This window comes from Varanus komodoensis, unplaced genomic scaffold (assembly GCF_004798865.1).
Source record: "Varanus komodoensis strain SLA01 unplaced genomic scaffold, ASM479886v1 scaffold132, whole genome shotgun sequence".
NCBI classification, from domain to species: domain Eukaryota; kingdom Metazoa; phylum Chordata; class Lepidosauria; order Squamata; family Varanidae; genus Varanus; species Varanus komodoensis.
The window spans coordinates 404,364-424,210 of record NW_025335381.1 but is presented as its reverse complement, the minus strand read 5'-3'; the positions used below and the strand labels follow the sequence as shown (position 1 = coordinate 424,210).

General features: G+C 50.5%; 1 protein-coding gene and 1 long non-coding RNA gene across 2 annotated transcripts; one reads left to right on the top strand and one right to left on the bottom strand.

Moving 5' to 3' along the window:
• Positions 1 to 93: 93 nt before the first annotated feature.
• On the top strand, positions 94 to 7,938 carry NES (nestin). The gene is made up of 2 exons (XM_044422624.1): positions 94 to 262; positions 1,237 to 7,938. Exons 1-2 carry the CDS (start codon positions 109 to 111, stop codon positions 5,382 to 5,384), a joined length of 4,302 nt encoding a protein of 1,433 aa, XP_044278559.1. The 5' UTR covers positions 94 to 108; the 3' UTR covers positions 5,385 to 7,938.
• An 8,294-nt stretch (positions 7,939 to 16,232) lies between these two features.
• On the bottom strand, positions 16,233 to 19,841 carry LOC123019616. The gene is made up of 2 exons (XR_006413942.1): positions 19,615 to 19,841; positions 16,233 to 17,056 (listed from the first exon to the last, which is right to left on the bottom strand). It is a non-coding gene; the product is annotated as an uncharacterized LOC123019616 (long non-coding RNA).
• Positions 19,842 to 19,847: the final 6 nt, after the last annotated feature.

The following is a 19,847-nucleotide window of genomic DNA, read 5'->3' as shown; positions in this document are numbered from 1 at the left end:
CCCCCCCACCACCCCAAAATGCACCCTGCACTACTAGAAATAAGCTGACTAGCCAAAAGGAGTCGCATGTCATTTTAGAGTCTACATTCTTCAGCAGGATCTGGTAAAATGCAAAACTCTGATAACGTCAACATTTTCTGCACACACACAAACCAAACCATCTGCCTTCCTCAAATTTTGCGTTTCAGGACACTTCTGGAGGCAGAAAGCACACGGCTGCAGATACCAATGACAGACTTCAAGCTACCCAGTAGTTTCAGAGGTATGTACTGGGGGGTGAGGGAGAAGGAGAGACTGGAGCGAGTGTGGGCTGGAGAAAACCCAGAGGAGGGGAACTTTATGGGAGTCATTTCCATTTTTAAACGTGGAGAGCTTCCCCGTAAGGAAGCAGGATCAGCAGCACCGTGCCTGCTCGGCCCCCGACGCCCTTTGTGTGCCTGGCACGGCCGGCAACATGTCAAAATGAGGAGTGACCCTTTTTAAAACACTTTTTAAAAAATTACGTTTGGCGCAAACATTCGTAAAAAGCACAGGTGGCATTTGCCAGCCCTGCTCCTCTGTGGAAGTCGAGGCGGGATGCCTCTTCTAAGATGACATACCTCGGACTGTATTTAATACAAAAACAAAGCAGGGGTTTGCTGTACATTGGAATATTGTTTTTTATCTCATATGCAAAATGTTGCAGACTTGGCTGACGGCAGTTCATTCATCCGAGGGCATGCAAACTGCAGGCTTGTTCAATCTACTTTTTTGTTAGAGCTCCGGATCCACCAACAAGCGCTGGGTGCAAAGAGCATTCACTGGGAATTAAGAGCAGGGTGTCTCTGGGCACATTTTGAGCTGGGGGTGTCTTTGCAGTACCGGAACTAAGTTGAACCTGGAGTGGACTGTGGCTTTTTACACCAGGTTACCCAAACCTTTCTTAGTTTCAGAAGCCTCTTTTAGGTGGGGGAAGTGTTCTTGTTAAGCTTGCTATTGTTAAACAACTGGGACTCAGAAACCCTGTGCTATAAGTCACCCAGAGGTCTCCCAGTTCATCCCAGTATACTTTCTGCCCACCTTTGGTTTAAGGTGTGATTCATAGGATCAGTCAACAGTTGATACAGGTTAAATGGTTCATGTGAATGAATGAATGAACAAATGAATATTTCATACAAATAAACTATAGATTTTTAAAAATTGCAATGTGATCCTAATGAATGACTATCATGCTCCCTTTCTTTGTACTACCTGCAGATGTGAAACTGGAAGCAAGTAACAGTAAACTCCAAGCAATTTCACTGGACAGAGGGCTTCTGGGATCCAGAGATCTCAGGCCAAGCCCTATTACCTTCCTGAAGGGAAATGCAAAACCCCAGTTACTTAAAAATCAAACCGAGTCCTTCAGAGTCGATCTTGCTTCCAAGAACAAAAGCCCTGTGTCCAGGGAGTTCCAAAAAACCAACACAGTCCTACAATCCCAATCCACAAAAAGTTTTGATGCGGCACTGCCTCAGAAGGATGCCCCAACTTTTGTCAATGGGGATGCGTTTAAGATGGACTCATCTCAGCAACACAAGGTGGTAATGGCCACGAAAAATGAAATGGCTTCCCAGTTGCTTTTGCAAGAGGCTCTCCCAAAGTTCAGCTCCATCGGACCCATAATTTCAGACATCTCAGAAGAGCCTAGTTCAACCACTGAACAAAGATACCAGAAAGAAGATGAAGACAGAGATGGAACTGCCACTGAAATGGTAAGAGAGCAAATGGCAGAGGGAGAATTTTATGAGGAAGTGGAAGAGGAGGAAGAGGAGGAGGAGGAGAAGCAGCTCAGCGAAGAGCCACCGGGAGAGACCATAATCCAGAATTTGCCCTATTCCAGCCAGCTGGTCACAGAAGCTTTGGAAATGGCCATAAAAGAAGTGAATGGGGGAGATGTTCACCTTGAAGCTAGATTGTTCGACATGGTTGAAGCCCAAAATGGCATTCCTGCGGACAACTCTTTGTCCATGGAAGAGGAAAATGGAGCAGCTTCTTTACCAAGCACTGGGGTGTTAGAAGGAGCTACACAGAAGGTGCACAGAGACGAAATGGGAGATGAGCAACCAATCGATCAAGTGAGGAGTATCAAAGTCTTCGAGGACTCTCTTGAGCTCAATGGTGGCAGTGAAGCCTGTGGTGAGCAGCAGGAACCACCAGCAGCAGAGGTTGCGGTATTTTGTGATGCAGAACTGCCCTCTCCACTAGAAACAGGATTGGTAGAGCAAGAAAGGATCAGGGAGGACGTTCTAGAGGATCGTCTTGTTGCAGGAGAAACGGAAAGTTATAAAGAGGCAAGATCCTCAGAATGGAATGAGAGCAGTCATGGCAAACAGCCACCTGCATTGCAGGACATGGGGCCAAGAGAGGACGCAGAGCATGTTTCTGAAGGTACGGAATCAGTAAGTCAGCTGGGCCCAGATGTGCCTGCCATTGCGAGAGGTGAAGAAGAGAGGTGGGAGCGTGGCAGCAGCCACCTCGGTGACCACGCAGGCGCCGCAGGAGGGTATCTCGAGGAGATGGATGGAGGGGCAGAGGACCTGGAGGTGATGAGCACAGAAGCCCTTCATCTGTCTGAGGATGAAGAAAGGCGAGAGCTCTGGAGTCCTTCCAGGGAGAACGAAGAGTATGATTTGCAGGCAGAGATACTGGGAAGTGAGCTACTGCACACAGAAAGAGGATTCACAGTCGAAAATTTGTCGCCGATAAGCCACACAGCTTTGCCTGCAGAAAGTTGTCAGGAGAACCTCTTCCTTCTGGTGGAAAAGTTTGAGGAACAAGAAACACTGCTGTGCAAGACAGATTCTGCCTTACTGGAGGAAGAGAAAAAAGAGAGGGTCTTGGAACCTGAGTCCTTCAGTGTAGAAGAGACCTTTTCCTCAGACGAAAGTTCCACAAGAGACAAAGAAATTACCTTGGAAGAAGAGCCTAGAGCTATTGGAAGATGGGGTTCTGAGGAAGAGGATGGGGGGAAGGTGGGAGAAGATATTTTCAGACATAAAGAAGAGAGTGCTTTGGGAGATGAGGATCCCATGAAGAAGGAAGGCCTGGAGACAGTCCGCGCACAAGATGGCGCACATGAGCCCAACGTTGCTTCGCAAGATGTGAATGTGGAGAACGTGCTGCATCTGGAGTCCTCAACGGAAGGGCAAACACAAGGAAGAGGAGAGGCATCCCAAGGAGAAGTGCTGGTAAAGCAGGAGGTGGACAGTGGTGAAGAGAGCACCGTGGCTCCTCATGGGGCTGAGGGGGATGTCCTGAAAGGAGAAGATTTGACGACAAGCACAGAAGCCGCAGAGGGGGAAAACAAGGAGAGAACAGGCACTTTGGAGATGGAGGAAGCAGCAGGCCACCTCAGTACTAATGTTGTGCAGGACAGCAATAACCTTCCCCGGTGCTCTGAAGCCGGACGGTTCAGGACTGGTGCACACCATGCAGAAGCAGCAGTCAGCACTGGAAACAGTGAGCCCCTCCAAAGCCGGCACGCAGCACACCTGGAGCAAAGCCCAGTCCAGGATATTAGCGAAGAGTTGGAGGCTCTCTCTGGAGCACAGAGCGACACGATCGGCGAGCCTGAAGCCCAGGGCCACGCCGATACAAGCTACGACCAGTCACCAAGTGATTACGCTGGCTCTGCAGACTCCCCTGAATCCTTGGATACCTCGCCAAATGCCACCTGTGAGAGAGATGGGGCTGAAAGGGGGCTAGAAAGTGGCAGGCACCTTGTGCTGGAGGAAACCTTGCCAGACCACACACCGCTGCATCTGTATGATGGGCAGACGGTGGCTGTGCCTGGGAATTCACAATCCCTGCCAGAGAGTCCAGAGGCTGCAGAAGTGCTGCTCTTAATCAAAGACAGCCCTGTGTCCTTAGAGGGCACGCGGCAGGTATCTGAGGAAGACCCTTCCGTCAGCCCTCAAGCAGAAGCGTGTGACCATGAAGAGGAAGACAGCACCGTGGAAAGGAGCTGCAGCGCAGAAGCAGCTTCCAGCCAGGACACCTCTGGTGCAAAGGAGCTTCCAACTTCAAAATACTTAGAGGAGGCCGAAACTGAAACATCAGAGCTCGTTAGTGATAACAAAGAGCTGCTCGCAGCGGCACATGAGAGGGCAAGTGAGGAAGACAGCTTTGCACTGGATCCTATACCCTTGGATGCAGAAACTGACACAAAGCCCACGGAAACCTTCCAGCAAGGGAATGACATGGGAAAGGACGCTGAGCTCATAGGGCAGGTGCAGGATGAAGAAGCTGGGACTGATTCTGCCTGGGAGTCAGAGAAGGACAGTGTTTTCCAGGCTTCCAGCAATACTGAGGGAAAGGATGGCCCGCTGGAGTTGAGTGACCAAGTTAATAAAGAGGCCGAAGGTCCACGTCAAGTTTCTCCTCTCACCAGTGTTGCTGACTTGGGAGAAGTAATACTGGAAGGAGACGTGTCCCTGGGTGGTGAAACAGGCGTTGTAGAATCCGACGTTTTGTCATATGAGGAGGATGGGAATGTGCCACATGCCCGTGATTCCCTACAGATTTCTGATCTAGAAGGCTGTGGAACAGAAGATCCCTCTCAACAGAGAGAGGAGGCTGAGGCTGAGGCTGAGGCTGATCCGAGTGGCACAGATTGCCCAGATCCTTTGCCAGGGCCAGCTCTGAGCATTTCCGTAGACAGTATGAAAGATTCCGATATCCTGGAAATTGTGGAACAAGCTCTAGAGTTTAACCAAGAGTTGATCAAGGCAGCTGAGCACCATGTTGAGGCTGAGCTGACCGCAACAGCAGAAGAAGTGGGCCGTTCTCTAGAAGAGAAGAGTCAGTATGTTTCTATTCCATCATCAGATAGAGGCGAATCCCAGATTTTTACGGAGGCTCCAGAAAGCTCTTCCCTCAGTGCCAGAAACTCAACAGGACCCAGTCATCTGTGGGTCGAAAACAATGCTAACGGGATGCAAGATTTCACTAAGGAGATACTGAACGGCATCGAGCATTTCCCTGGCGACATGGAAAATGATGTTGGCAGCTCCAGAGAAGAATTAATCAAAAAGGTTACTATCACCCAACAGTTCCACAAAGAGGAGCCAGATGACCTCTCCATGGTGGAGACTGTAAGCCAGAGTCTATCTCAAACTGAGGAAGAACCAAGAGCTGAAGAAGTCAGTGCTGAAGTTCTTGTGGAACCCTTTCTGGACCAAAAAGGGCTGGAGACCACAGGAGCTAATGAAAACCGATTTGCCGAGATAATGCAGACTAGCTGTGTGAAAGGAAAGGGTGCTGAAATGGAGGCAATTATCAACCCACCACAGTTCAGAGAGGAAATACTCTCCCTGGAGTCTAGCCAACACCTGAAGTTCCAACCGGAAGATGATGAACTGTGATCTTCAGAAAACAACCGAAATAATATTCCCCAACAGTTCACTCTTGCCTGAGGCAAACGAGATCATTACGGCTCAGTGGGGTCAAATTTTCCACCCCCCATCATCTTCCTGCTCCTCATCTAGCTACTCACCTCCCAATAAAAATTAAAAATAGGCAGTCACATTGACAATCAAAAGCTTTGATTAGATAGACTATGTACCCCCTTAACACGTTGTGGTGGTTATTTTTAACAAGTTTGTTTAAATGAGGATCCAGTGCCTTGTCAGACACAGCAAGAGAGCACCAGGGTTGGGTTTAATTAGGAATAATCACGTTCTCCATAAGTGCTACCAAGTATTTGGGAGAGGGACAGTCAAGCCTCTGCTGCTGGAACAGGTTGTCAGTTACTGGCATCCAGGTTGCCGTGATGCCAGCTTTCACATCCTTTTACACTGGAACTCACAATCCTGGAACCGTCGGCGTGGCGTGAAATACCACAAGAAGGCCACAGTGTGGGAGGCCAAAAAGCCTGGCAAGTGCCATTTTTGGTACTTCGTGGCTGTTACAGCAGCTCCTAAGACCGGGTTATAGAAGGCAATCCCATCACCAAGGACTGCGGATCATCTTATCTTGATTATAGCATCCTTCCCTTGTTTGTGCAGCCTAGTAAATACAGTTGTACACAGGAGAATCTTTCTCTGGGCTGGCAGGCCATGGAAGCACGTGTCATTTGCCACAAAGGTAATGTCGGGGTGGCACAGCCAGTCTCTGGATCGGGGGCAAAGGATGGCCTCTTTGCTTTATCTCCTTAATTGCTGCCATTTCTTGGACACTTAAAAGCCAGCAAGGTCCTGAAATGGACTAGACCAGCTAAGAGAAAGCTGCTGATCTAGACTGCTTCACTCCTAAAGGAAGGAATGACAAGCAGTGGCCTCTCTCCCTGATTTACCGCTTGTCCCAGGGCATGGGGGACAGGTTTGGGACTCCGCATTGTTGGGAATTAAGATGCACTCCAGATCTCGGTATCAATGTGAATTAATGACAATAGCATCCCTCTCTCTCTAACAGCGTTTCAAATGCCCCAGTCCATTTCTTGTTTGTCTGTGCATGCGTGCATAAGCACACATTTTTTACACAATTTCTGTAATTTAAGAACAGCAACACTGCTTGCCCCATGTTCAGCAATTCCAGGGCTTTTGTTTTTAAGGAAAGTTTCTAAAATTCCAAATTGTAGTGCCCAGCGTATTGCTCTTAATATATCTGTTCGTGCACCTGTTAAAAATTTGAGCCTCAAAGTCCTTGCCACTGACTTTGGGCCGATAGCATGGCTGGGATATCCAACCCAGCCAAGCCTTGGAAGACAGTCTGGTGTGAAGGTCTGTTGTCCCAGTTTCACTGGTACGACTGGGAGCCCCACCAGGTCATCCTTGCAACCCTCGCTGGCCATCCTGCGGTGGCCGGAAGAGCACATGTGCCTTATGGATGCCTCTTCCTATCAAAGCTCAGGTGCCCTGCAGCAGTTCACTTGCAATAATATTTTTCTAATTAATCTACAATGGGACAGACAAGTCCACAATTTGCACCAAGTCCTCTCCTCTTCGAGAGGCTGGCACATTCTCTGCCCACATCGTGACTTCTAGACTTCTGCCTCCCCAGATGGCTCATGATCTGCTGTTTCATTAGGAACTAATGATTGTGGGATCGAGTTTGGGGAGGGGGGGCATCGGACTCAGCAATGAGCAGGCTCTGAAACAGGGTAGAGCAACCCAAGACCTGCCCTATCACATGATCTGAGAGCATGTTACCTGCAGCATCTTTAGTGGCCCAGCAAAGGACTCTGGGAGGACTCCCAGATTACTTGATTCAGCTCCTTCCTCGGTTCCACTCAAACGTTTGATGCCAGCGCCATGCAAGTCACCAGCACTTTTGGTTTGGCCGTGGCTGGTGTGTTTCCACTCAGCTTAACTGAGGAGAAGGGGCACTTTATAACCCACTAATGTTGGAGGAGGGAGGCAGCGGGGTGGATGGAGCCACACAGAGCAGCCCCAAAATAGTGGGCTTCAGCTCCAAAAAGAGCAGGCAGCTGGGCGATGGGTGTTGCCGCTCCCTTGCTTGGCGCTGGGCAACGTGTTCCCATCCCTGAAACACGGATGGCTTTTGATGGCAAGCTCCATCTTTTGAGCACCAGATGTAAGTCCTGAAACCATGAACTGGGTTCTGAGTGCAAATAAATAAAATCTACTATAGGGTTTAGGCAGCAAAATGTTGGTTTTGTTGTAATATGTCTAAGCGCAGATTTAATTATGCTCTTAGACACTGAATTGAGCTCCAGTCCCGACAAAACACAGCATGAGGGAATTTGCAGGAAGTTTTGGGCAGAATTATCCAAATGTTAGACAAAATTTGTGTGTGTGTGTTTGAGGGGGGGATTGTTTTCCTACACTTAAGCTGTGGTACTTTTAAATTTTAAATTCTGCTGCAGTGCCTTCTTCAAAAGAACCAACGTGACAAACTGTCTGAAGCCTATTTCTCTGCCTCCTTTATAAGCTAATAAAGCAATTTATTTCCCACCAATTTCAAAATATCTGTCTTGCTTTAGAAGGGGGATTGATTTTCTTTGGGCTTGCCCAGCCACGGCAACCCAAAACTCAAAAAGGTATGTATGCCTTGCGGGTGCACAGCCCGTCTTTAAATACTGGCCTGAATTCTCACAACTTTCTTCCCCACAAATGGTTCTGCTGCTGCGCTTTGCAGAGTACACTTCCTCCCCACGAAGAATCCAGCATGAGCAGGACTCCAGCTGCGCAAAAGGCCAGTACAGGCTGGAGGAGCACTGGTGCTTTCCGGAGAGGGCTGCAGCCTGCCTTGCAGCAGACCGATAGATGAGTAGCTTGCTAGGAAAAGCACAGAAGGGAAGGAAAAGACAGGAAGCGAGGTGGGGGGAGGGTGATGTGATTCGCAGATCCCGAATGCCAGCAAAAAGAAGGGTATTTGCATCTCCAAATGGGGGCAGCTGGACGCCCTTCCCTCTCCCAGGAAAGCAGCCAGTGATGACTTTAGCATGGAAGAAAGAAGAGTAGGTATTGTAGTGAGGACCAGAATGGATCCCTGATGGAGAGCCTTAGATACGTGCCTGGCTGATGCAATAGATTCATCAGCCCTGTTGAGGACAGAGGTATTTTGAAAAGTAGGAGCAAATCCTACCGATTCTAGCCCCTGGGATAGTGCAAGGAATGAGGGGACGGGACCAGAACGGCCTCTGTCTCACATCCAGTCAAAGCAGCAGTGGAAAATTGATGGGTGGGTTCTGCTCTGAGCCTGGTTGATTAGAGTGGAGGTTTTTTCCCTAATCACAGATCGGGTGGGCCGGTAGCACAGCGAGGCACTGGTGCACGAAATACACACCGTCGGCCTTCCAGCTGGCGTCGCTTCTGCAGCTGCCTGCCCCCCGCCAAGCGTTTCTCCAAGGAGGACATGGCTATCGAAGCTCTGCCATGATGGCTAAACATCCCCTCTCACTGGCAGGCGCTGCACTCGGGGCCTGCTTGCGGGCTCCCCATCGGGGCACCTGGCTGGCCCTGCGGGAGGGCATGGCCGGAAGCCAGAGGCCTCTGCCCGGAGCCTGCAGAGCTCCTTGGTGTGCTCAGCGACATCGAGAGCCCCCACATTTGTCAGCGCTGGAGCTGGAGACGTGTTTTGAGAAGCAAGGGTGCTCTACGAAGGTGCACGGGGGCTGCTCGTCCGCCTCTCTGTTACTGTCTCAGCCTTTTCGGAAAGGCAGTAACAGGCCCGAGAGCCAGAGCTCCTTGGGCTCCCTTCCTGCAGAGAGACGCCGGGCTCCGGTAAAGCAGCCCCTCGTGCCAAGCCACTCACTGCTGGCGCTGCCCAGCAAGGCATCCCTACGCAGAGTTGCTTGTTGCGCGGACGTTGCTGAGTCATGGGAGGGCAGGGCAGGGCAGGGCGGGCTTTGTGGGCACGAGACAAAGCCGGCTCTGCCCTTGTGGTGAAGCCCGGCCGGCTGCGAGGCAGAGGAGCACGGCGGTATGTGTGGGGCCTTGCTTTGGATAGATGGGCTATATTTGGGGGGGGGGGGGTCTGAAATTTAGGCAGCTGAGAAAACAACAGAGACCGATCAAATATAGACGGCACGAATGCATCATCGTCATTCCTCCCAAAGCACTAGAAGATGTGATAATCCCACGAAACTGGATGAACAGCCATTTTTCTGTCCTTCCCTCATAACACTAGAAGACTGTGAGGCTACCAGGACTTTTTTGAAAGTCTGGTCCGCCCATGGCTCAGCCCAGAGCTCTTGCTCTGGGGCTTTGCAGTCCGAGGCTGGCATTGCCTACCACTCACACGACTCCCTTGAAGGCAGCACATGAGACTCAGCCAACTCTCCTACCTCATGGAGAATAGTGGAGCCAAGGCCTGATAAGCTCATGTTCTCCAGACACAGAGGAGCCTTTTAAGGGCAAACTACAGAGCCTGAAGTACAAAAGCAGAAAGAAAAGCCTTCCTTCTTTAATCAAGAGCAAGCCTTGGTCCAAAGGCCTTGACATTTGCTGGCCTGCATAAACTTCAGCTGCCTTCTCTCCCTGGCTGGTGCGGCGCATCCTGGCCATTACGTTTTCTTTGACTCAAGTCTTTTGGTTCATGGGGCACCCTGGCCATTCGGCCTGCAGTGCCTGAAAGGAGCACTGAAGCGCCAGCAGAACCTCTGCTTTGGCTAAGCAGCTTTTCTCTTGTTCACACCTGGTTCAGTACTTGGACAGGAAGACGCCAGCTCCACAGACGTCGCGCAGGGTGTTGCTGAAGGTGAGCCCTGGGCTCATCAGGAAAGCAGTAGCCCTGACGGGTATGAGTGAGCCATCCGGTTCTTATGCACTGATGTGGCCAGATGGTCACGCGGGCGTGTTTTTTCTTGCTGCTACTGCGAGCCGAGCCGAGCCGGGGAGAGGAGAGGAGGGTCCCAGCTGACAGGCACGTGGGAGTATTCAAGACCACTCTGCTCTGCTGAAAGAAGCCTTAGGCAGTGCTGGGCGTAGCTGCTCCATGCCCCTGTCAGAAGCTAGAGAACCTAAAAAGGGAGGCATGGAGGAAAAGCAGCACACATTCCTGAAGAGATTAAGCACCGAATGCTGAGAGAAGGGGACGAGACGGAACCGAATGGCCACGTGTCACACTCCACGCTGTAGAAAGTGGAGAAGGGGAAGCAGGAGTGCTGCAGGAAGTGATGGACTGGGAGAACAGGGCTAAAGGAATCCCTGGGGTGGGCAGAAGGAAAAGAAGGGTCAGGATGAAGGGGGGAGCCTATTTATCATGGAGACACAGGGCAGTCTGGCAAATGGGGCTGGACTGCACACACCCAGAAAGCGAAGCTGGTCTGGAAGCCCTCTGGGCAGTGGGCAGCAGCCATACTGAGGAGGAGGAGGGTCTGTGAGGAAAGAGGGTCCCAGGGTCCTTGCAAGGGTCTTAGCTCAGTAGCCCACATCTGGTCCTCCATCCTCACACTTCGTGGCCTTGTGAACGCTACAACAATCTCCGAAGGACTGCCACCTGGGTGCAGCAAACCCCGCTGCCCAATTAGGGAATTCAATCGTGAAATGGCCCCAGGAGCATCCTTAGAAGGCTTGACTTAAGGGCATGTTGAGTGGATATGGCGCTGGGATCGATGCTTGCATAAACATTGCATTTGAGATCGTCATGCCTAGATTTTTATGTGAAAGAAACAATAGGCAGATCTTGGCTAAAAGAATGATTGCTGGAAATAGAAACTCTCTGTCTTGGCTCAACAGTGAAGAATTTAATCTTACTCTCAGATGGCCGTCTTCTCATGTGAGAGATCTGAATAGGTTAAGTGAACCCGTACTCTGGGATTGCCTACATACTGATGAGCTATTCTGAGAACGCCTCTGAACTGCCACGCACAGGAGCATCTGGGAAGGTCAACTGTTCTCGTCCAGCACTCACAAACGTCCGTCATGAAGATGGGAGGGGAGGGCATGGGCCTCCTTGCAGGTTTCTGGGCATCCACAGGTGCCCCACCAACCAAAGGGCAGAAACTTCAAGTGTATGGAATAAATGCTTGCCGTCCATGTTAGAAGCAAGAAGAAACCCCATTCTGCTTTTTATGGGGAAGCTTTCTGTCCCTCAAACTAAAATGTACCAAGCAGACCCTAGAAATTAATTGAAAACTCCCTTTTTGTGACAAGAAGCCAGTGGACCAAATCTAAGCTTCTTTATTGTCTGTGTAACCATTATATGCCAGAACAGGCAGTTGGGTCTTGTTAAATGCGAGCGCTGGAGCACACATAATCTAATTTGTGAGCGGCTGGAGTGCCTGGGCTATGGAATCGTGGAGTGCTGAGGAGGTGGGCATGCCTATGGAAGCCATCAACAGTTGTGCGCTTTTGAACTTACAACTGCAACACACACTGGCAAACCTGCCCTCAGACTGAACGATTCTTCTGGAGAGAAAGGAGTGTGTGAGTTTAATTCTCAGGTTCCAAACTGCAGCAGCAACAGCAGCACCATGCAGTGGCAACATTTACACCGAGCGAAAAGGTGCGTGTTCATGATTCAGGCTAGATGGTGGATCAGCTCTATAGCCTGAGATCCCCAATCATCTCCTGCACCCCAGTTTTAGGCACTGCATCTGTAGCTTGAGGATGCTATTCAGGACTAACCTGTGTCACAACCACCAACCCCTGGTAGAAGGAGATCGGGGTTTCCGAACCTGGTGAGTGGTCGCCATGAATGCGTCCCTGTCTGCCTTTGCCGGCTGGACATGGTGCAGGGAGACGCCGGCCTCCACCACGCCTTGCCAGTCCGTTCATCTGTCCATCCGTCCCACCCAAGGGCATATCGGCATCCCCACGTTGCAGATGAAGCCGCCTTTCATGTACCCACAAACTGATGCTTCCCTTTGCCTCTCTGCCCTTGCCTGGCTTAGGTCCAGACAATTAAGATCTTTGTTCCCTTCTAGGCTGGCCTGCAATAGCTGTTTCAATGGAGGCCGCACAAAGCAACTCGGGGGGCGGGGAGGGGGGAAGGAGTGAGACCAGGCATGGGGGAAATGATGACCTCAGTGCAATTACCTCATTCAGCACAACTCCCAAAATTTACAGGCCTTATAAGGCTAGATGGGGGGCGGGTAGAGAAGAGAAGCGAACACGCACACGCACACACCGCAATCCCATCCCAGACTCCTCTGGGGGTTCTAAATATAAAAGATGAGAATCTCTTTTCAGCTAAATGAGTTTTGCATCCTGCTATTTTCTCCCTTGATGCAATGCTTGTGCCTGTGAGAAAAGTTCTGTTTATTAGCCTGCTCTTTCTTCCAGCTCCCCCAAGAGCACACCGCTTCACTCCCAAAGACAGCGAACAATGGAGGCCCCTTGAAGGAGGGAGGGAGGGCCATGGTGAAGCGTGGAATGTGCCCGGCGGATTCCCGCAGCCCTCGAGGAATGTCAAGGAGGAGGAAAAAATGAAGTGCAACGAAAATGTAAATGACAACATTGTCTGGAGGATTTGTTTTCCTTCTCCTAAAATCTCAGCCCCCTCCAGACAAATTCACTTTTTCGTTGGCTGCTTGTTCCATTTTGGTGAATGGCAGAGTTCAGAAATTAGGAGATGATCTCATTTATGCATTGAGCACGTGAGTTCTCAATGAGTGCATGACAAAATTACTGAAGCAGCCTTAATGCGAGACTCTGATGTCGGAGGAGTAAGAGCATTTGTGTGAGGCGTGCCTCAGTCCTACACCAGGACAACTTTGCGGAGGTGAAGCACGATCAAAATGCAAATCTAACGTGTCCTATTTAAAGGGTGAAAGTCGGACTGGGAAGCGCTGTGCCCCGGCAGTGGATGCGCTACCTGGAGGAGGACAGTATTCCCCAGACGCACTACCCGAGTGCTTCAACTGCTTGCTGAAAGTGAGATCCCTGAAAACAGCAGAGTTACCGTGATGAGAGATGGGACTGCACTGCATAAGTTAAAATCCCCAGGATTTTAATGTGCAACGGGCCGAGTGGAGCAGAAAGGTCCTTAGTAACAGAAAACCTCAGCAAAAAGAGCCTACTGAAATTGGAACTCCCATCCTGAAATTCTGAGGCTCTGCTTCACCTTATTCCATTTCTGCCAAATCAGGGGAAGCCTGCTTCAAACATTTTTTAATATTTGCAAAGTGTCTGCCTGTCTTCTCCTAATCGCCTTTTCTCTCAGCTAAGAAATCCAGCTTTCAAACTGTCCTTCTAGGAGTTGACTCCTTCAGACTCCTGCAGAGCTGCTCCCTTTGGGTTGCGATGCCAGTGAAAGTTGTATAGATCCATCCTTCTGTCGTGAACCTTCCGGAGACGAGGCTCCCCTTCACCACTGTTGCATGTGCACCTTTGGGTGCAATTGGTATGATGTGCCTGAGCAGCAGTGGGCTATAAATCAAGGGGGGAGATGCCGATCTATAGTGGAACCAGAAAAGAAAGACCCCTCGGCCTTCACTCTATAATAAGGCCTCCCTCTAAGCTGAGGGGCATTCCCATTCTGCTGCAGTTGCTCCTACAATGCCTCCGTCAGGCGAAGTCCTTCCCCGTTTGCAGCTGTTGCCAGCACAAGGCCCCAGAAAAGGCGGCTGAGGGGTTTAGTCTCAGCCACAGAAACTGAAGATCAGAAGGGGCCCCCTCACCTCTGACTGGACTCCATGGAGATGGATTAAAAATCCATCAGCTGTGGGGAGCAGGGCAGCTCTCTGGAATGTGCTGTTGGAGCTGTCCATCAGGGGCAGAGAGGGGGTCGAGGCAAGGGGAGCAGGCAAGCTGGCGAGGACTCAGGTTGCGCAGACACTGCGGGAGCCCACAACAGATGTTCCTTCCCTGTTCTGGGACCGCTCTGGTCCCTGCTGCATTTCGTGTCAGATCCCAGGGAGAAGGGTGGGGGGGGGGCATGGCGGCTTCTTCAGCTGCTTCCATTGCTGCAAGGTCTCCTCTCCTGCCACAGGGACCCAAATGGCTCACTGCGGCAAGCTGGGCCCATCTGATACAAGGTGACCCCAAACACAAACTGTGAACATAAGAAAACCTGCAACGTGCCAGAACAGACTAAGCTCCCCCAGCCAGCATTCGCTTCTGGCAGTGGCCAGCCAGCAGCCTGCGGGGTTCCCACAAGCAGGACATGAGTGGCCACCACCTCGCTCTGCTCCCCAGCCACTGGTGCCTCTGATGCTGCAGGCAGCCCTCAGCCTTAGCAGTGGGTCACTGATAGCCACCATGAATCTGTCCATGCCACTTTTAAAGCCATCCAAATCAGTGGCCCTTCCCAACATCTTGTGCTAATTCCAGAGTTTAATTCTGTCCTGTGTAAAGAATACCTTCCAGAGGGTCCCACCAATCAGCTTCATAAGGTGACCCCTGTGGGATCTAGTGTCATGATGAAGAAAAATGTCTCCCTATTCAACTTCTATTGTGGGGTGGCCTAGATGTTGCATGTAAGTACGAATGCGAAGGAAAGCTTGCAGACAGCAGTTTCTCACCTGCGATTCTTCCCTGCAAAACCTACAAGGCTTGCCTGTGCCCTTATCATGACAAACAGCATCCCTTCTGCTCCCAGATCACCTGAACCCAGGTAATCACAAAGGCCTCCTGTGTGTCTGGCAAGGACATTCAGCCTGGTGTGCTTCCCACTGGGGTACCTGGCTGGCCATTATGTGATAGTGGATGCTGAGCAAAACGGCACTTGGTCGGATCCAGCATGTCCCAGCACTCGTATGTTCTCACACTCAGCAGAGTGAGAGGGATGCCACCACCAGAGCCAAGGCCATCTTTCCCCAGTGCTGCTAGGGAGAGCCGGGACAAGTTCTTGCCTCCTTTAGATTGTGCCCATTTAGATTATATGGGACCTTATTCCGTGGAGATTTGGTGGCCACGCTGCCTGGGACCCGAGGTGCCCAAGTAAGAATGTGTTTGTGTCCGTTCTAAGTTGTGCCAGAGTAAAAGAAAGGACCTTTCTGTCTCCCTGGGAGCCAGGGAAAGACTGGCGATTATACAGAAATTGTCCTGTTGACTACTTTCAGCAGTGTCTGTCCCAGTGAAAGCTAGGTGGTCGACAGGGATCTCGGTAGGAGATAAAAGGCAGGCAGAGGACAAAAATAAAGATCTCTATGTGCCTAAGCAACCCAAAAAGAACCTTAGTTGGCATCCATAAACAGCAATTTCCAAGCAGTAAACATGACGATCCTCCTGTAAGATTGGCCCTCTGTAATTACAAGTCCCCTTCAGGGGAAGGCGATGAAGGAGCAGGAAGCAAGGGGAGTGCAAGAGCTGGCAAGAGGACAGGCCCGCTGTGGCCCTGGTCTTAGCCCGAAAACTGGCTGCAAGGGTGCCAGGTGGTCATTTACCCAGAGGCTGCACTGAGTGACACAGGAGGGGACAGCCGGCTTCCACAGGCCAACCTGATGGTGGCAGGGAAGCGTCTTCCACCCCCAGAATCAGCATCCTAAGTATCTATTTCTGTCCCAACGTGCGACTGGAAAGGTGGGGGCGAGAGCTTTCTGGAGGTCAGAGCGCAGCTGTGAAGCAGAGATTAGACTGGAATGGAATCCCACCCCAGTATGCCTGGACTCTGGGAGGGGCTAGCCTGCTCAGCTGCACCACACATGCCCTGGGGAGCAGAACAGGCAGAGGGCTGCACGGAGCCTGGCAGCAGGTGCCCAGCGCTCACAGAGCGTTTGCCAGCTGGGCCAGAACGAGTTCCAGGAGCCCAGCCCTTGGCCAACACCAGCAGCCAGCCTCAGTGGGGCTAGAGAACAGGAGACCCACACAAATCCAAGCACAGGCCACAAGAAACATTCAGTGCTTGGTAAGAGAACGCCACGGTTGGATTCCAGAGAACTTTATTGGGATAGCGAGAGACTACATTCATGGCTGTGCCATGAGGAATGTGAGTTACATGATTTCCCTGTATCAAAGGGTGCTCCGGATGCAGGGTTCCTCGAACAGCCAGGTCCTTCCTTTTTTCCTCAGCAGATTTGCTGCAACCAGAAAACACGGGAAGGTTAAGAGTGGAAAGAGTCACCATCTGTACTCCACCTTATATCCTGCAAATGCGGCAGAGTGATGGCACTCTCGAAGCCGTGTACGGAAGCTGCCATCCTGCAGCTAGTCCCCACTTCCTTTCACCACAGGCTTTCCGTGGTATGGAAGAAGCCAGAAGCAGCCATGGGAAAACATGGGCAGGTGAGCAGGGAGGCCAAAGGCCGATCTAGTCCATTCTTCGGTTTGCACAGCATCCAACCAGTGGGAGGTCACCTTGTCTGGACCTCCATAACAATCCGTGAACGAGCCTTTCCTTCCTCAGACTCAGCTAGGTTCCAGCCATCCTCCTCTCCAACTTCACAGATGATGGTGACAAGACCCCCTGGCCATACCAAGGACTCTGGTTGCACCGGGCCGACAGATTCTAGGTACAGCTAGCATACATTTGGGAACGAAGGCAAGAAAGGGCTCTCATTGCCAGGGCTCCTGTGGGCACTGCAGGGACTCTCCTGTGCAGAGACAGAAGGTTTGCATGACATGACACGACAAGCCACGGTGGGGTTTTCCAACATTCTTGGCCTGCTGCGTCATCCAAGTCCTGCCGTGGCACTTCTGCATGGAATGTTTGATCTCAGTTCCATGTTGGCTTGTGGTGGCATCCAAACCTGAAAAACAGAACCCATGATGGTGTGAAGGCCAGAACCAGAGGTGGGTGGCTGCTCTTGCCAAGAAGCCAGCCAGAGCCCACCGCCCTCAGCTGTCTAACGTGAATGTCGCATTCGGAAGCCTTATCTGGAAGACACTGTCGGGGTTAGTTAGCAGGGGCCAACACCTCCTCCAGCCAAGAGTAACAACAAAGCTTCTTGCTCCTTGAGAATAACCTGTCCCTTTCTCTAGTGTTGGTGCTGAGTCTGATTGTAGACCTCCTAGCGTGTCAGAGACAAGGCTGGCCAGTGCAGCAGATGAGCTAGTCAAGTGGCCTTCTTCCAAAGTATCACAGATCACAGAAGCAGCCCAGAGGAATCCGAGTGAGGATTCCATATGACCATTTCCATTGAGGAGACGGGTTATTTTCACACCAGCTGGCTGCCAACTGTCTGGCTGGATAGAATTTCAGTTCTGAAGTTGTCAGGAAACCAAGATGGATCATCTCCTTTTAAGCAAGGTGGCAACAGCAGTCAAACCTGGAACAGTTGGTTTCCTTCCCTGTGAGATTATTTGGTTCCATTCAAATACTTAAGGAGTATTACACATGAGGGGCAGGGGCTGAGTCCCACCTGCTTTCCATGAATAGTATAGGGAGGGCCTTCTATACATGCACAGGAGTCTGCTCCAGGAAGCCATTTGCTCTTTTCTTCTAAAAAAAGAGCTGTCTGACCTGTAGCTTAGTTAAGTCCAACCCCATATAACAGTACATCCTGCAGTGTCTGTCCCTCAACTGGATGCTACAAGAAGCGGGGTGAACGGTTCCCAGTCTCTAGAGGGTGACCCACCTGCCAGGGATTAGCAGAGGCACTTTCACTCTCTCATGTTCACAAAGATTTATTTTTTCCCTAAGAACCACGCCTAGTTCTGGTGGCTGTAAGAGCCCCCTATGGGCCTCCTAGACACTTACTCTGTTCAGGGTGCTGCTTAACCTGATTGATGCTGCACAGTTAGACAACCTATCCATAAACGCAATTACTAATATTCACAAGCCGTTATAAACCGCCTAGAGAACTTTGGCTACGAGACCGCATTGTTCAGAGCGAAGTTTCAGCAAAGGACAGAAATGCTAGCCAAGAGGAGAAGACAGAGTGAGGAAATGTGTCACTGCACTCCAGTCAAGCAGTGTAAAGCCAAAGTTTATTTTCTTTCATCAGCAGCACCCTTGCTGTCTCCTCCCCCTCCCCCTGGCAGGCTGCTGCAGATAATGGGATGACATCAGACCTCAAGCGCTGAGTAATGCCTGACAGAAAGGGTCTGGCAATGCCATTATTCTGAGAAGGAGAACAGAATGAAAGGCCACCGCTGATTATTAAGACCCTTTCCTGTTTCCCCTTCTCTGCTTCAATATGGAAATGACTCAGTGCAAGATAAAAATTCTAAATCATGTTCTCATTTGATTCTATTCTTAAGTTACTCAAAATGATACATGGTGATTCCCAAGCACTCTGCAGTCTTGATGGGTATAGTCTGGACATTCTCCTGGCTCTGGGGGTGGTGTATCACTTTTCCCCCCTCAGGCTGAAGTATCCTGATACCTTCCCTCACCCGTGCTGGGAGCAGCCCATTCCTCCATGTCTTTGTTAATGGAGAGCTCATATACTCCAATTGCTTTCTCTCACATTAACTCACACTGGCATTCCTATTTAAGGGGCAGATTTAGTCTGTGGTTTGAGGCAAGGTTTTGACTCTCTGATCCTTGCAAGATTTGGCTCTTGGGAACAAACAGGCTATTCGCTACTACTACATGTCTTTCATTTTAACAGGAGTGATATTACAAGGCCTCTGAAAGATTAAAGAATTTGGATACTGCCAAGGCCCTGCTCCTCAATGACTCCCAAAGGACAGAAAATCTGTCCCCATTATTACAGCTCTGTATGTGGTCCCAAATGGAGTGCAGGGCAGCCCTAACGAAATCAGCATTCTCCTCATTTTGGAAAGCAAATCTGAAGACCAACCCAAATTGGCTGCTCAAATATAGATTTAGCGGCAACTCCTTATCAGTCAGCAAAGTATTTTAAGAATCGTGGCAGATATGACACAGCTGTGTAAGTGAATTAAATGTGACAGCTGGTGAGGGAATGATGGGAGGAGGCAGAGTGCCCTCTAGTGACTTTGTTGCGCTAAACATAAGAAATGATGTCTGGCACTTGAAGGGATGGAAAGGGCACATCGTTTTTACCAGTCACAAATATTCCAAGTAAAGCTTAAAAGAAAAAAGATTAATATTTTCTTTCCCAAGAACACTTGCACCTAACTCCTAGGACTGCTATAATTTTATTATGCTTTGGATACTGAATTTAAAGTAGCCCCTTTGCCTCTTGTGACAAACACAAGGTACACGGTTGTGGCGCAGTCACACCACGACTCAGCTGAATGTCCCCGGAAGAGCAGGCTGCCTTGCTCTCTGGAACCTGCCTTCTCTATCCCCAGCTATCCCCGCTAAAAGAAAAGCAGCATTGCCGGCAGCCCTGCAGAAAATCCCTTTGTCCCAAAGAAAAAGAAACACAGAACTTACTCTCTTTCACTTCCCTCCAAGGAAACAGCAGCCCTTCCAACAGCCTCAAAGCGCGAGACACTCTTCAACCTTCTCGTTTCCAACCAGGAGCTGCTGAGCGCCACAACGGGCCAAGTCGTGCTTTGAGTCGTGCCTTCAGTCCACGGCCGGACAGGACCACCACGCTCAGGCACAAGCAAGGAAAATAGAGTATTACGCAGGAGAAGGAAAAGCCCAGCAAAATCAGGCAAATC